Below are 16,446 nucleotides of genomic sequence, written 5' to 3' on the forward strand. Positions count from 1 at the left end.
CCAAAGATATTTATATGTGTATTTCTTCTGAGCTATAAATTAATGTCAGAAAATGAGTAATTCATTGCTGTCATTACATAGGTAGGATGTAGCCACATCTTAAAGGAACTCAAAGAAGAATCTGATCAGTGGTTAATACAGGGAAGCAAAGACCAGGTTTCTTTCATTTTTCTGGAGAAATTTTTTTTTAACTTTTTTTTTTTTTTGGCCAGTCCTGGGCCTTGGACTCAGGGCCTGAGCACTGTCCCTGGCTTCTTCCCGCTCAAGGCTAGCACTCTGCCACCTGAGCCACAGCGCCCCTTCTGGCCTTTTTCCATATATGTGGTGCTGGGGAATTGAACCGAGAGCTTCATGTGTAGGAGGCAAGCACTCTTGCCACTAGGCCATATTCCCAGCCCGAGAAAATTTAACATATTGGAATACTAAATTTAAAACATTATATACTAAACTTAACATATTATAATATTAGCATAAAACAATGAGAGACAGAATATCTAGGAGTTGCTCTCTGTGATACATTTTTCCCAAAATAAATGCTAGTTAACTGATGAAATATTGAATGAATGTATATTTCCTATAAAATGTATTTTATCTTAGCATTTATTAGCTATCAAATGAATACTTTGTAAATAAAAGATATCTACAACCATGAATGTAAACAAAATTTGAATTACAGACTCATTAGAGCATCATTAGTTTTGAGAAAAAATGACTCAGATCCCCAGGATAAAGAGCACTACTGCCTGCTGGGTATAGCAGTACTCTCAAAAACACCACTGGGTAATGGGAAGAAATTATTGTAACAACTCATCTTATTTCCTTTGCTATATTTGTTGTATATATAAATTTGCTGTTGACTGTAGTAAGAATATATAAACTTTTTATAATGGAGGAACAAAATTATTATTAGTAGTAGTATATTTCTTTAAGTAGTTGTAAGGGGTTTCAACTCAACATGTCAGTTTATGAATACAAGGTATCTTGATGCATGTTACCATGTTCATCATTCCTAGTTATCTCTCAGCACCACAGACAACCACAAACTAAGTGGTAAAACAGATCCATAGAAATATAGGGAACTCTTGCTAAAGTCAAGGTAAATATCAGGAGCTGAGCTAATCAGGAATAAAAAAAGAAAGCACATCAGTCCAATAGGTAGCTTAACAAAAGTAGTCACTCGGCTTTACCAAATTGACAAATAAATATTGTGAAACTATCTAATCTAATCTAATATCCCATCTCTGTTGTAGATTTATTTGCAATCATTAGCAATCTTCTCTCAGTCCACAGCTTTATCATTATAAAACAGGCAAACTTATTTCACTGAGATGAACAAATGTATTTCAATTTTCCTTGAGTCTTTACAATTACTCATATTGTAGGCTGGGAACATGGCTTAGTGGTAAAGTGCATGAAGCCCTGGGTTCGATTCCTCAGTACCACATACACAGAAAAAGACAGAAATGGTGCTGTGACTTAAGTGGTAGAGTGTTAACCTTGAGCACCGAGAGGTTCTGCGGTAGATCTTAGGCCCTCATTCCAAACCCCAGGATTGGGGGAGAAACAAACAAACAACCTGATCATAACCTGATCATAAACAAACTCATATTGGGAACAGTATTCTCAAATTCTAACTTTTTCCCACTGGCATATTTGTTTTAGCACATAGTCTTCTAGCAGAAAAGTGGCCATTTTAATGGGCGCTTTTGTTAATACTAAAATAACTACTACTCATTAATTAAAGTCATTTTGCACTTAAAGAAATCAACTCATTCAATGTGCATTATGGTAAAGATATGAGGAGACATGCTGTTTAATCCCTTCTTACAATCCCTGCTCCTAAGCTTTCCAATGGTTCTGAGTACAGCTTCTAAACAGTGGTATACTATGTCTCTCAGTTTGGTTTATTTATTTGTGAATGTTGGATTTATAACTATTAAAGCGGTTGTAATGATCCATATGAGAAGACAACATCCTGACTATCTTCCAACTCCATGCCTCTGGATCTGTCATTGTGTTTTCTTGTGACAGGTGACTCAGAAACTGATCCAAATATTCCTTCACATTGACAAATGTTCCTAGGGGCTTAGGGGTCACTTGGACCTTGAAAGTCTTCAATTCCACTGTAAAAAAAAAAAAACCAGCCCAGAGGGCAAGAGAAGCCAATAGCTTTTAAAGAGTTATGAATATAATGGCCAGGACATTCCTTTTTTATAAATCTGAAATAGCCTAAATTAAATAAGGGTTATTTAATTTCAAAGCTTAAATTCAATTGCTGTCTTACACTATTCCACAAAATTAGTATTGAAGTGAAGCCCTGTTGGGTTAGATGCAATTCTGACAAAGGTCAACACTAAAAAGTGCAGTCTAATGACTGCATTAATTCTACTAATTTGGTTGAAATAGTATGCCAACTACCACAAATTAACAAATGTCTCATATAAGAAAGATAAAGGCCATTTCCAAGGTTAGAACATAACATTTTTATCCCTGTAGGCTATTTATATTACGTTGTTTTATGAATTTTTAACATATTTCTTTATTGGGTGCCAATTATCCATTTTCTCTACAATCATCAATAAGGCACCAAGTGCAAACAATGTGTTCATGATAGGAGAATTTTTTTATGTCTTATTTAATAGTAAGTTTTCAATCAAATCAAATCCATTCTTAGATTTTTCCCTGTTTAGCTCCATGAACCACACCAAAACAAGTTAGAGAAATTTATATTTTTAATATTATCTTAGGTTATTTTGATGTCCCTGTTCTTTAATTTCATGCTGAATTTTGATGAGTTTTTCTAACTTGATCATAAATAAAAAACAAATTACCAAAAACTGTCAAAAATCATCCATGATAATACACTAAGAATTCAGTAGAGAAGATTGCAAATGTCATGATGCTTGTTTTTAAATAATTAATATTTAATTTTACTATGTGCAGAAAAAGAAACTAAAAGGTCTGATATTACTTAATATAAACCTTCCAAAATTTTTGTTTCCCATTAACAATCTGTGTAACTTAACAATACAACTTGCCATAACTTGTATTTCATTATCTCATTAGAAATTCCATTTTGGAGGAAGTAATGAATAAAACAGTATATCTTAATTTTTATTATAATTGGTGATATCAAAAAGTGTTATTCTGAGGCTACATTCACTCCTTAAAAAAAAGAGGAAAAGTATCACCCAGCATGGAGTACTTCCTCTGTACTTCCTCTCTACTCTTTCTCTTACTTAATCTTTCACATAAAACATATTTTTGACTGATTACTTATAAATCAGCCATAGAAGCTAACAGTCCATTATTTTAAAAAGATGACTTTAATGTTAACATGTGTAATGACATTTTATTTTTGTAAGAAGTACTACAACCTAATCCAATCAAATATTAGGATTGTTCAGTGATAAATAAGGAATGATTATTTTAAGACCATTCAACCAAGGTATTGCTAAGGAAATATTTTAAAAGACATAGTAAGTATAGTCAGACTTTCACAAGGATTTTGCAGAACACACTTTGAGGTTCTTTTCGTTAAACTTTCAGTTACATTTTACAGTTCTGAATAACATTATTTATAACAAAGTGATAGCATAGTCATCTGGAAGTCTGAGGAAGGGCCCACACAGGGCTTTCTATGAACCCTTATTTTTTTTTTTTACTGTATTCAAATAGAAAGAAGCTTGAGGATTTCATGATTATCAATAACCCAAGGAAGTCATGTGGCAGTATCTCAAGCCTACAATCCTAGTAAACTCTGGAGCCTAAGATCTGAGGATTACTTTTAACCAGCCTAGGAGGGAAAGTCAATGAGATTCTTTTTTTTTTTTTCTTCAAATTTTTATTATCAAACTGATGTACAGAGAGGTTACAGTTTCATACCTTGGGCATTGGATACATTTCTTGTACTGTTTGTTACCTTGTCCCTCATACCCCCCTCCCTCCTCCCCCTTTCCCTTTCCCCCACTGAGGTGTTCAGTTCACTTACACCAAACAGTTTTGCAAGTATTGCTTTTGTAGTTGTTTCTCTTTTTTTTTACCCTGTGTCTCTCAATTTTGGTATTCCCTTTCAATTTCCTACTTCTAATACCAGTATACACGGTTTCCAATATACTCAGATAAGATTACAGAGATAGTGTAGTTACAACCACAGGAAGGAGATACAAGAACATCATCAATAATAGAAGCTACAGATACAGATGGGACGTTGAAAGTAGTTACAACTGTGATATAACAATAATTTCCATACCATGGAGTTCATTTCACTTATCATCATCTTATGTGTTCATAAGGGTATAGCTATTGGGCTCTTGTGATGCTCTGCTATGACTTGCCTAAACCTGTATTAATTATTCCCAATAAGGGAGACCATAGAGTCCATGTTTCTTTGGGTCTGGCTCACTTCACTTAGTATGATTTTTTCCAAGTCCTTCCATTCCTTTACAAATGGGGCAATGTCATTCTTAATGATAGAGGCATAAAATTCTATTGTGTATATGTACCACATTTTCCTGATCCATTCGTCTACTGAGGGGCATCTGGGTTGGTTCCAGATTCTAGCTATGACAAATTGTGCTGCGATGAACATTGTTGTGCTGGGGGCATTACTGTGATTTTGTTTGTGGTCTTTTGGATAGATACCCAAAAGTGGGGCTGCTGGGTCATAGGGGAGTTCTATATTTAGCCTTCTGAGGAATCTCCATACTGCTTGCCGGAGTGGCTGAACCAGTTTACATTCCCACCAACGATGAAGTAGGGTTCCCTTTTGGCCACATCCCCTCCATCAATTGTTATTGTTAGTTTTCTTGATATATGACATTCTTACTGGGGTGAGATGGAATCTCAATGTTGTTCTTATCTCCACTTAATCAGCAAAAAGTCAGAAGTAGAGCTGTGGCTCAAGTGGTAGAGCTCTGAGTTCAAATCCCATTACTGACAGAAAACAAAAAACAACAAAAAGACTCAGTAGCCCAAGAAAATGAATCAGTTACATATGATCGTGTCTAAAAAGCAACACAGAATAATTTACCTGAGATTTACAGATATTTTGACCTTATAGAAAAACTTAGGAATATACGTGCATATTGATAAAAATAAAATAGAATTTAAACACAGAAATTTCAATCCAAATATTTCACAGTTATGTTTAAGAATGTTGGGAGCAGGTGTGATTTAGGACTATTATATTTCCAAATATGATCTGATTTGACTTAGACATATTAGTTTGACACAAACTATGTTTCATTAGAAATGACATATGTCATTAGTATATGAAAGAAACTCCTCAAAAACTCAATTGGCTATCAATAATGCAGAAAGATATTTAAATGACTAAAATGGCTTCTTTTCTGCATAGTTATTGATCAAAATTGATGCATTTTATTTAGAAAGACAATGAAATACACAATTTCTGAATTCTCAATTAAGTTTATAAATTGATTCTTTTATCAACAGCTCAAAAATCAGGAATGTCATATGGAAATGTTAATCTTATTTTCAACAAAAATATTAAGCAACACCAATGCTAACAATGTACAGTTGAATAGATGACATTCTCTTGAGGGACCAAGCACTAAAAATAGTCAGAGATTTGGAGCTTTTTGTGTATAATGTCAGAAAAATAAATAAACAAAAGGAAATATGTCAATTTGCTTTGCCTTGGTGAATCTGGATGTGTTTTGACATAACAAAAATTAGACCTTTACTGCAAGAACTGGTCCTTGGATTGACAGAAAAATCTGTTATCATGAAGGAATCAATTCCAGTATGCAAGTGACTTTAAGGCAATAGTTGAAAAGCCATCTCAAACAAAGTGATGGATAGAGGCTTGCTTGCACTGAAATCATATCCTAATTCATATAGAAAATATTTGTTTCATTCTTACCTTTCTAAAAATATGCCATTGGCAATCCCTTTATGTGGATAATTCTAGAGTCTTCCAGGCTGTCTGAGATACCTTTGGGGTATATTTTATTTTATTCTATAAGGCTTTATTTCTCAGGAATAATAAATCTACTCAGTTAAATTGAGACATGAGTTGAATATTTTACAATGTAATAATACAGCAACAAAAATAACTTCATGCTCATTATTGTCAAATGTAAAAAAGGTGATTTTTTTCCAAGTAAAAAATTGAAAGTTGTATATTATTAAAATTTAGATCTAGAGTTTTAAATAAGACCTGCTCTTTGATACAAAATTTGAGGTTTCTTATAAAAATGCTTTTCATAAGCTCAGAAATGTTATAACTCATAGTAGAATGTCTTTCTAGCATGTGTGAAGCCCTAGGTTTGAGTCTTAGTTCCCCTGTCCCCATGGTTGTCCTTTTATTTTGAAGATCAAGTGTATATGAAGTATAGACCAGAATACACAACTTGAATTCCTCTGTGACAGAATCCTTCATTCAACAAATCTGTATTCACTGCCCATCACTTGGCAGGTATGGTTACTGATCATAGTTACATGCTAAAAACAAACAAAATAACAACAACAACAAAAACACTTGAGAAAGTTAATGATGAGAATTGCCCAATACTTCATGAAGCACACAACCTAGCATGAAAACATATGAAAAGTTCCAAGAAATGAAATGAATTATGAAAAGAATGAAAGAATTATAGAGAAAATAATCACATAATAACAAATCTATTTTGTTTTTACTTTTCAAAACTGCACCCATGCATAGTGAGAATCAATGTAAAAAACGAAAACAGAAATTTCCAGAAGCGAATGAGCATTTAATAAGTTTTCCATGGCATTCCATTCTGAATAGTATGATGAAATATTATGTTGTTTTGCCCTGTCATACTAGGACTTGCTTTATCTCCTTGTTTAAAGGTATCCATCTTGTATGAGCTATCTGCCCATTAGTCAGTATGGAGACATCTCATCTGATAAACAGATTGATTGTCAATATATCCAAATGCTTCTGTTAAAAAAGATCCTTATTTTAATACATAATAGACCCAAAGCACAAGAGTTACTAAGGCATAATGTACAGGCAGACAAATTTAACTTGTCACTAAGTGGCAATGCTTCAAGGCATATAGGAGAAAAACAGAAACAAAATCAAAAACCTTTATAGGGTTCTGTAATGTCTATTGATAAAGATCTTCACTAGGGTTCTTGGAACATTTCCCCCAGAGATCAGTTGAGACTAGAGAGGAGAGATCGTATATGCACAAGATTAGGATGCATCTGCCACCCCATCCCAACCTTCCCAGAGGAAGCTATGTCCAACATGTAGCTAAAGGTTTAATTGTAAGAAAGGTGGCAATGCTGATCTCTTCTTATTTGTTTCCCCCAGGAAGGGGACTATTGCGATGGGATTGGAAGAGACAGAGTGTGTTTGGGCTGAGATACAGAAGCAAATTTCAGAGTATAGGAAGAGATGAAATGGGGCCAAGCATGCAAAGGTTTACAGGCTATATTAAGGAATGTATTTTCTCTTCCTTTCTTTCTTTTTTCTCCTTAGTCTGAGAGAAAACAATTCAAAGATTTTAAACAAGGAACAAAGAAAATACTGCTTACATTTTTGAATTGCTCTCATGCACACAGGCATGCTGACACACACACACACACACACACACACACACACAATCATGTATGCCAACCCGAGAAACAGATTTTTGTGCATTAGAAACTAGAAAGCTGATGTGAAAGAGGGGTGACGCAGAGCCCATAAAATGGCAATAAGAGATAATTTTAGGTTCCATTTTTGTAGCTGAAATCACCAGCAATTGCTAAATCAAAAAATCTGAGCCAGTGAAAGAGCCATTAGGAGCAGAGTAACAGTGAGAGGAGGTGGAATTAGGAAGAACAGTTGGAGACCGGCTAGGAGGAAAATAAAGTGTTGTGTTATGCAAGCTCAAGAAGGCATATGTTGTAGAAATTAAGTATTATCCTATGGGAAACAACAGTGCTAATGCTTACTGGTTCCTCACAAGTATCATATGATATTGCTTAGGTAGCTCACAAGTTAACATGTTAAATAAATGTCCTTAACAGAGTAAGCACTGATGTGAGACCAGGGCACTATATTAGAATATAGGAATCTAGATAGATTCTCTCTCTCTCTCTCTCTCTCTCTCTCTCTCTCTCTCTCTCTCTCTCTGTATAGATACACACATATATATACTTATACACACTTATATATACTTATATATATAAATCACATATAATATGTATATAAGTCATATATAATATGTATATGTAATATGTGTAAGTTTGTATGTGGAGGTCCACTGAAGTATTTTTGCTCAGAAATTAGTAAACTCTCAGACATATGGATATTTAACCATTGTTAGACTCAGTTCAAAGCAGATACAAATAATCTACTAAAATCATTTTCTTCAGACTAAGAATAATCACTAGGTCCTAATTTTATTTAATTGGGTATACCAAGGGGAAAAATAAAGCAAATGTGGTAGAGTGAAAATAGAGCTCTAAGTGTGTGTGTGTGTGTGTGTGTGTATGCGTAATATGTCTGTACATTATGTACTCCCTATCTATAAAGTTACTTATATTAAATACCATACATTATTGTATATCATATTTGCTAACTACTAAAATTGTTCAGCAGAGCATCAAGAAAACAAATAATAAATATGACAAGGTTACATGATATATACATATATATTATGTGTGTATGTCCTCATATTGATATATTTATATCTCTTTATCTACATATCTACAGCTTAGTTCCTTGTCTATCTATATTTGTTTATCTATATCTATGTATACACATGCACAACATAATAAAACCAAAACCTTTCAAATAATAGAAAAGAAAAAAAAGGAGGCCAAGAAGAAGTATAGAAATATGATAGAAGGGCAAAGGTCTCAAAGTGCTCTGTATGTATTCATAGAATTGTTACAATGAAACCCTGTATTAAAGCATGCTAATTAAAATACAAAAAAATACCCCTCATGTAAATGCATTGCAAAAACACTCCTTTAAAAAGCCTTGTCTGTAGCCTTACTTCATTTGCAAATGGTAGATTCTGCTGAATGTATGTTTTGCTTATATAAGCAAGCTTTATGATGAGAGTGTAATCAGATTGCTCTATTGCTTAGCAACCAGAGTTAAAGAGCTAATGTGCAAGAGCTAGGATAGTAGGAGATTACCTGCAGGTCATCACCATAATTCCAGTGTCTTGGATTCCTGCTGTCACACTTTCAAAACCAATATTAATACAACACATTAGAGAAGATGAAATTTTTAAATGCAAATACATTGAAGTATGACTCAATTGACCTATAGATAGTATAATCTGGCACAAGCTTCTGTGTCAATGTGACAGTACCATCTGTAAACCAACACCAGAGTAAAAGTAACCCAGGGACATAGGATCAGAAATAATCTCTCTTTACAATTTTAGATAAGTCCAAGACAAAAGCACAGTTAAGATAAAGGTAATGACTCTGATATTCACCTAGCCAGCAGGAATTCTTCGGCAGAGGAGATTAGGTGGCAAAATAGTGTTGGAAAAACTTACCTGTAACCATTGTGACTGGTCATTGTGGCCAGAGGTCCAGGCATTCACCTTGCCTTGCTTATCCAGCCTAGCTTTCCTTGGTTCCCAAGTGAACATATCCATGTTGAGGGTCCTGAAGATGCTGGAGGCAGTGATCTGATAGTCTTGTATGTGTCCTGATTTCATCCCCAAAGGCTCAGAACAGCCTAAAGAAAGTGAGATGGGCTCCATGAGAAAAATAATTTATCATCTTGGATCCTTTTCATATTCATTTCAGATAGGCAAGGGAAGATTAAGCATAATGTTATTCAGTCTCCCAAAGAGAGATCATCAAAATTCAAACAACAACAACAACAAAAGGACTAGGACTACAATCAGAAATAAATCTGAAACAAAATGGAAAAATAAGATAGCCAATTGAAGTCATTTCATCTGAATACATTTTGGGAAAATTGAAAACAAGAAAGACAATTCAAACTATTTTTCTGTGATAGATGATTTTTGCAAAATGAAAACAATATTGAAACACTCTCTGCTGTCTCATTACTAGAAGGCTCATGACAGTTCCCTAGTTTTCAACAATTTCGTTGTGGCTTTAAAAATGGGACATTTGCTCATAAAGTATATTTGGTTTTCTTTTATTTGCTTTCATATTACTGCAAATGAGAGCTCCCACAGTACCAAACATTTCACAAACTGATCCACTGTTATATTCTAAACTGGACAGCATTTTGTTGTCTAAGAAATGTGTGCTATCTGTTTCATTGACTCTTGGTACATCAACGTGGCTCCTTGGGAATAAAGAAACATGGTATTTGCTCAGTGGTGAGCTATTGGCAAGGCATTGTGCAAATATAGAGTTTAGACTTTCAGATGAGCTAAAGTGAGGAAAATAAGTAAATTCTAGCAAAAAATATTACTAGAACTTTATCTTTATGAATTCTTATATTTTAACCATTTTGATAACCTTTAGTGCTTGAATATTCTCAGAAGATCCTCAGAGGTCTAAGAGATAGTTTCAAAATTTGGCATGATACAAAATTGGAGTTTTCATTCAATAGATGTGTCATGACATCTGAGCAAAAGTTCCAAATTTTAACTATGACAAAAATATATTCAGAAAACTTCATAAAGAGAAGCATGATTCTGTTGAGCACCAGTGATTCACGCCTGTAATCCTAGCTACTCAGGACTGAATTCTGAGGGTCACAGTTTGAAGCCAGCCTGGGCCAAAAAATCCATGAGCCTTTTATCTCCCATTAACCACACACACACACACACACACACACACACACACACACCCCACAGAGTGCCTTAAGTGAAAGTGGAACTGTGGCTTTATTGATAGACTACTAGCTTTGATCACATAAGCTCAGGAATAGTATTCAGATCTTGACTTCAAGCCCCAGGACAGGCACCAAAACAAACAAACAAAAACAAACATAAAACCAAGAAGCATGATTCTGTCATCTTTTGGGGACTTGCTTAGGTAAGTAAATCATCATATTTTAGCCAAGCAAGTCAAATTGAGCTTGATTAATAAGCAGTGATAAAGGAAAAGATTTCTCCAGCTAGGTATATTTCCTCCACTACTGGCCTTGTCTTGTTTCTGTTACTTAAATATGTTTCTCACAAAAGTTTTCTCAGCAATACACTTGGAAAATGGTGACAACAGGAGAAACAACCTATAAGAATGTTCTAAGAAATTAACTACAAAGTAGCCAGTCACCAGTGTCTCATTCCTGTAATCCTAGCTACTCAGGAAGCTGAGATCTGAGGATCCTGGTTCAAGCCAGCCTGGACCAGAAAGTCCTTGAGATTCTTATCTCAAATTAACCACCAGAAAACTGGAAGTGGTGCTGTGGCTCAAGTGGTAGAGCACTAGCCTTGAGCTGGAGAGCACAGGGACAGTGTCCAGGCCCAGAATTCAAGCCCCATGACTGACCAAAAATAACAACAACAACAAAAAACCCATTAAGACAATTTTCATTCTCTAGATTATTTTTATTATTTCCATAAAGCTCATTCCAATTGAAAGAATATAAAGTAAGAATATGACTAACAAAAATATGTCCTATTACTTTGTATAGTTGCAAAATTGAGGTCATTTTAAGTGTGGGCTCTTGGAGAGTGGTTTAGAAGCCAATGATAATTCTTCATTATAATTATCTTATTTTTGTCCTGATGAATACAGATTACTTCTTCCCTCTTGAGCCTCCTCCTAGCTTTTCATCAAATCTACCTTCTAGGAAAATCTTATCCTTTGCTAACAGGATAAAAAAGTGACACCCTTGGTAGTCATCTTAGCAGGAGTATTGTTGACAAAACCTACATGCTGAGCCCCATGATAAAACCTAAATGTTAATTCTGTGGGAGAAAAGATGCCATCAAGGATTCCAGAAAGTTCCACTAGCAATAATAGTATGCCATTTACCTTCAGCAGTTCCAACCAAAATTAGCTGTAATATAGACTTATTTGCCTTTATGTGGCCCATTCTTCCCTCACCTGCTGCTATTTCAAAGTCTGGGAAACTTTGCTTAGTCTGCAGATGTGCAAGGAGAAAAGTGTGTAATACATAATATGTGTAGGAATGAATAAGAAAAAAATGCTTTCTAGAATTTCTGCTTAGTCATAAAATTTATTTCACACATGACTCTGCTTCATGACTCTGCTTTTGAGAATTTAACCATCAATGAATGCTAAATAATTACTTGCTCAAAAACGAATAAATGGGGTTTGTTCCTATAATTATAGCCATGATCTGTTTCATTCTCAACATAATTTGTCATCTATTTCTGTCAGATGATTTGAAATATGTCCTTTGGAAGTGTTTGGGAAGATATTAAGTGCTGATACCCCATGCAAGTTTTAAGACAATATGACAGTTTATTGTACACAATAAGGCAGACTTGCAGCACTACACTCAACTGAAGGAAAGAGGGGGATGTTATATCAGTGCTTACTTCTAAATAGTACACTAACCTCTCTCTCTCAGCCTCTCTCAGTGTTTCATAGCAACAATTTTTCCTTTCATCCATATGATTTCATGCATATAAACTAATTAACTCCTTTATCAGTGTGGGCAGAGCCTGAACAAAATGGAGTATTAACGTGGAAATGGATTATATTTGAAGTGGATCACTCTAGCCTCTGTAAACAACGACTGAGAGATAATATTAGCCTCTGCTGAAATTTTCAAAATCAATTTGTGGGGTGGGGAGACTGCTCACTGCTTCCTCCTCCTCCTCCTCCTCTTCTCTCCTCCTCCTTCTTCTTTTTAATAAAATCTGTTAAGTATCTAATATAACCTCTTGTAAAACTTGACAGTGAAATATATTTGCACCTTAGAGGTGTAACTGTGTCATGAATGAGACTGATCCTCGTGAATCACAAGACTGACAAATTGGGGAAAGTGACGTTAAGCAACTAAAAACCACAGGGCTTAGAGCAGACCTAATCACACTGTGTTTCTCCTTGATTGCTTTATGATGAATGGCTTAGGAATGACAGTGGCCTGTGGTGATATAGAGACATGCAGTACAAATACTCTGCCACAATAATTCTGCTAAGATGTATTGACAGTCTACAAGCTGCTTCAAATTGCCAACATAAGGAAAAAAAAAAGATTTCAGTACAATTATTGGCAATACAACTGTTGGTTGGTGGTTTCATAAAAGACACAATATAGAAGATGAAAATCCAATTTAAACAAATTCACTCATCTGGCCAAATAATTCTAATTTCCTTAAATACTGGTTACTTGACCTATTAAAAAGGGGTTTGAGCTCAGAGCCTATAGAGCTGCAATCTCGGCCCTTTTTTGGTTTAGGTTACTTTTCAGATGGGATCCTGTTTTCTCCCTAGACAAGCCTGGGATCAGAGTCTTCTTATATTTGACTCCCATATAACTAGGATTGGAGACTTAGGCCAACTTGTTCAGCTTAGTGGTTCAGATGTAGTTTTACTAACTTTTTGTTCAGGCTAGCTGCAAATATCCTCTTGATGTTTGCCTCCCAAGTAGCTGGGGTTACAGGTATGAGACACCATGTTCAACCCAAACATAGATTTTTTTTTTTTTTTTTTTTTTTTTTGCCAGTCCTGGGCCTTGGACTCAGGGCCTGAGCACTGTCCCTGGCTTCTTCCCGCTCAAGGCTAGCACTCTGCCACTTGAGCCACAGCGCCGCTTCTGGCCGTTTTCTGTATATGTGGTGCTGGGGAATCGAACCTAGGGCCTCGTGTATCCGAGGCAGGCACTCTTGCCACTAGGCTATATCCCCAGCCCCAAACATAGATTATTTTTAATACCAATTTTTATCTTTAGAAAAATCTCACTTTCTAGGTATCAAAAACTAAATGCAAGGAGGGAAGGAGATACAAAGTATGTATTTATTTTTCCCCATGGAGGAATTATAAATATGAAAGAAGTACACACACACACACACACACACACACACACACACTGAAGGGGGGAATGAAGAGTAGAGTACCCCATTTTCAGGTAGCCCCCGTTATGAGCAAACCCAGGGCAAGCTTATTAGGGCCCAGCTGGTCAAAAACTCTAATTTCCTGGGAATGCTTAACTCTAACCACCCCTAGAATGCCTTGAGCCCTGAGCCAATCAGATTTGTACCCGTAATCTTGCTTGCTTGAACACCTGATTGCTGTAACTTTGTTTTTTGCCTTTATAAGCTCTGTGTAATCGCAGCTCGGGGCTTCCTCCTAACCTCCGCTGTGTTGGTGGGTAGGACGTGGCCCGAGTTGCAGCTTGCTTGAATAAAGCCTTGCCTTGCTTTTGCATTTCGGATTGTCTGAGTCTTGGTGGCCTTCTTGGTGGTTGTCTCGCGACTTGGCACAACATTTGGGGGCTCGTCTGGGATCGCCCCAGAGACCCTTGAGACCCCAGACTCCGAAGGTAAGGAAACAGCGCTGTTTTGTCTGTTTGTCTGTCTGTTTTGCTTTTGCTTATTTCTTAAAGGGGTTCTTGAAGGGGTTGTAGAAGCGGACGTGCTTACTCGGCTATCCCGGGGAGACTGGGGGACGCCCCAGACTCTCCACCCTTACCTGAGTCCACTTGGGTCCACTCCTCCTCCACCCTTGCGGGAGGTTGTGGGCCAACTTAGGTCTGCTCCTGCTGCTTAGCTTGCAGGAGGAGGCTTGTGGGCCAACCTAGGAGATCTCCAACTCATAGCTTTTCTTATTCTCAGGCCTGTGTGTTGTATTGTTTTTTTGTAGCCTTTTGAACTAAACATCTGATCAGAGCTATGGGTAGCGTTCTATCTTGGGGACCTCCATCTAGCCCCCTAGATTTGACCCTAGCTCACTGGAGGGAGGTCAAGGAGATAGCTCAGAACCGAGGTGTAGCCCATAAGGAGGAAAATCACCCTGTGCAAGTCAGAATGGCCCATCCTTGAGGCTAATTGGCCAACTGAGGGGAGCTTTGAATCGATGCCCCTCATTTAGGCTATCTAGACCAGATTCCTTATATAGACATCTGGAGGGAACTAGTTGACAGGGACATTCCAGCTTGGGTTCGGCCCTTCTTAAAATGTTTCAGCTGTGCCCTCTGCTCTGGAGGGTCCCGACCAATCCTGGCACCGGTAGCCCAGGGCACGGAGGCATCAGCCCCAAGTCCTGACCCGCAGCTGCCACCGATGGGGCAGACATGGTGCCAGCCCAAGCCACCTGCAGGCGGTGGGGAGTGACCCCACTGCGCAGCGCTATCGTCTGTGTTTGTAAGTCTAACAGTCTCTTTTGTATCAAACCTGCATGATATGTACAGGCGACAGCTCACAATCTGTGTGAGTGTCCGCAAAAAAAAAAAAAATAAAGAAAGAACTCTGGGGGGACCCCCACCCAGCCTTCTTAAGCAGAAAATTATTTGGTGTGCTAAGATGTTTTACTAAGACTAAAAATGTTTTACTAAGACTATCAAGCCCTGGAAAATGATGCTGAAGAATGCTAAAATCATTTGTTAAAGGTTTTTGTCTTAAAATTTGGGTGTTGCAGGAGTAAGATACCCCTTGCCACTGGAAAACGTACGGCTGATGCTTATTCTGCGCGCTTTAAGATCTTTTGAATATGTATGTGTGTGTGAATGTGTGAGTGTGAACATGTTCAAGACTGTTAGCATGATGTAAAATTAAGTGAGTTTAAGTTTAAATTCAAATGGTCATCAAGTTTGGGCATTACCAAATGCTTTAAAGGATTATTGCATTGTTTTAAAGAGGAACTAGAGTTAAAAAATGCTTAATTGGAGCTAAGTTGTTGGGATCTGGACGATCCCTTTCTCCCCAATTTCCTGGGGAGAAATAGTTGAACTCCAAAAACTATGAGAGAGCACTCGGCCTTATTTCCCCGCCCACGGGAAATGAAGGTGTACCCTCGTGGATTTGCACTAAGTTGAGGAAAGGTTGCTGAAGCCTCCCCTCCCCCCAGTCCCCTCACATGTTACCAGGAGTGGGGGGGAGAAGGCACCAGGGAAATGCGGAGATGGTGGGATGTGTTTCAGTCCCCAGAGGGCGGGCCAGAGAAATTTATTACAATGACAAAGATGGAAGGGGAAGGACTTGGGGTGACTGACTGATTGGCTGACTGGGCTGCCCCTCAAGTGATGTCATGGGACTTCCTTTGGGGGCTGGACAACCCTATCATGGTGGCATGCACGTGTTCACCTCCCGAGGGGTGGGGGGCTTCTTTTCCGGTTGAGGCCGGAAGGTGGGAGGGGCTCCCTCCCACACTGTCCCAGGGCTGGGGGAAGGGCAGCGCTAAGTGTCAGAAATTTGGATTTAAAAGGATATATATATATATATATATATTCAACTAATGGGGATAGAAGTAAACTCTCACTAACTCTATGTATGGAGGAAGAAATGGCAAAATGGGCCAATGTTTCTCACTAATATATTGGAAAGCTGAATGGATAAGTATTTCTAATTGTAATTCTTGCATTAAGGAAAAATTGTCATT

At 37.1% G+C, this 16,446-nt stretch overlaps 1 protein-coding gene across 2 annotated transcripts in view; it reads right to left on the minus strand.

The window, feature by feature from the left end:
• Positions 1–16,446, minus strand: part of Edil3 (EGF like repeats and discoidin domains 3) — a 413,819-nt gene that overhangs the window by 96,182 nt on the left and 301,191 nt on the right. For both annotated transcript variants that reach the window (XM_048331381.1, XM_048331380.1), the window contains one exon: positions 9,501–9,685. In XM_048331381.1, coding sequence (XP_048187338.1) covers positions 9,501–9,685 — 185 coding nt within the window. The remainder of the gene's footprint in view (positions 1–9,500; positions 9,686–16,446) is intronic.

Source organism: Perognathus longimembris, chromosome 22 (assembly GCF_023159225.1).
Source record: "Perognathus longimembris pacificus isolate PPM17 chromosome 22, ASM2315922v1, whole genome shotgun sequence".
Taxonomy (NCBI): domain Eukaryota; kingdom Metazoa; phylum Chordata; class Mammalia; order Rodentia; family Heteromyidae; genus Perognathus; species Perognathus longimembris.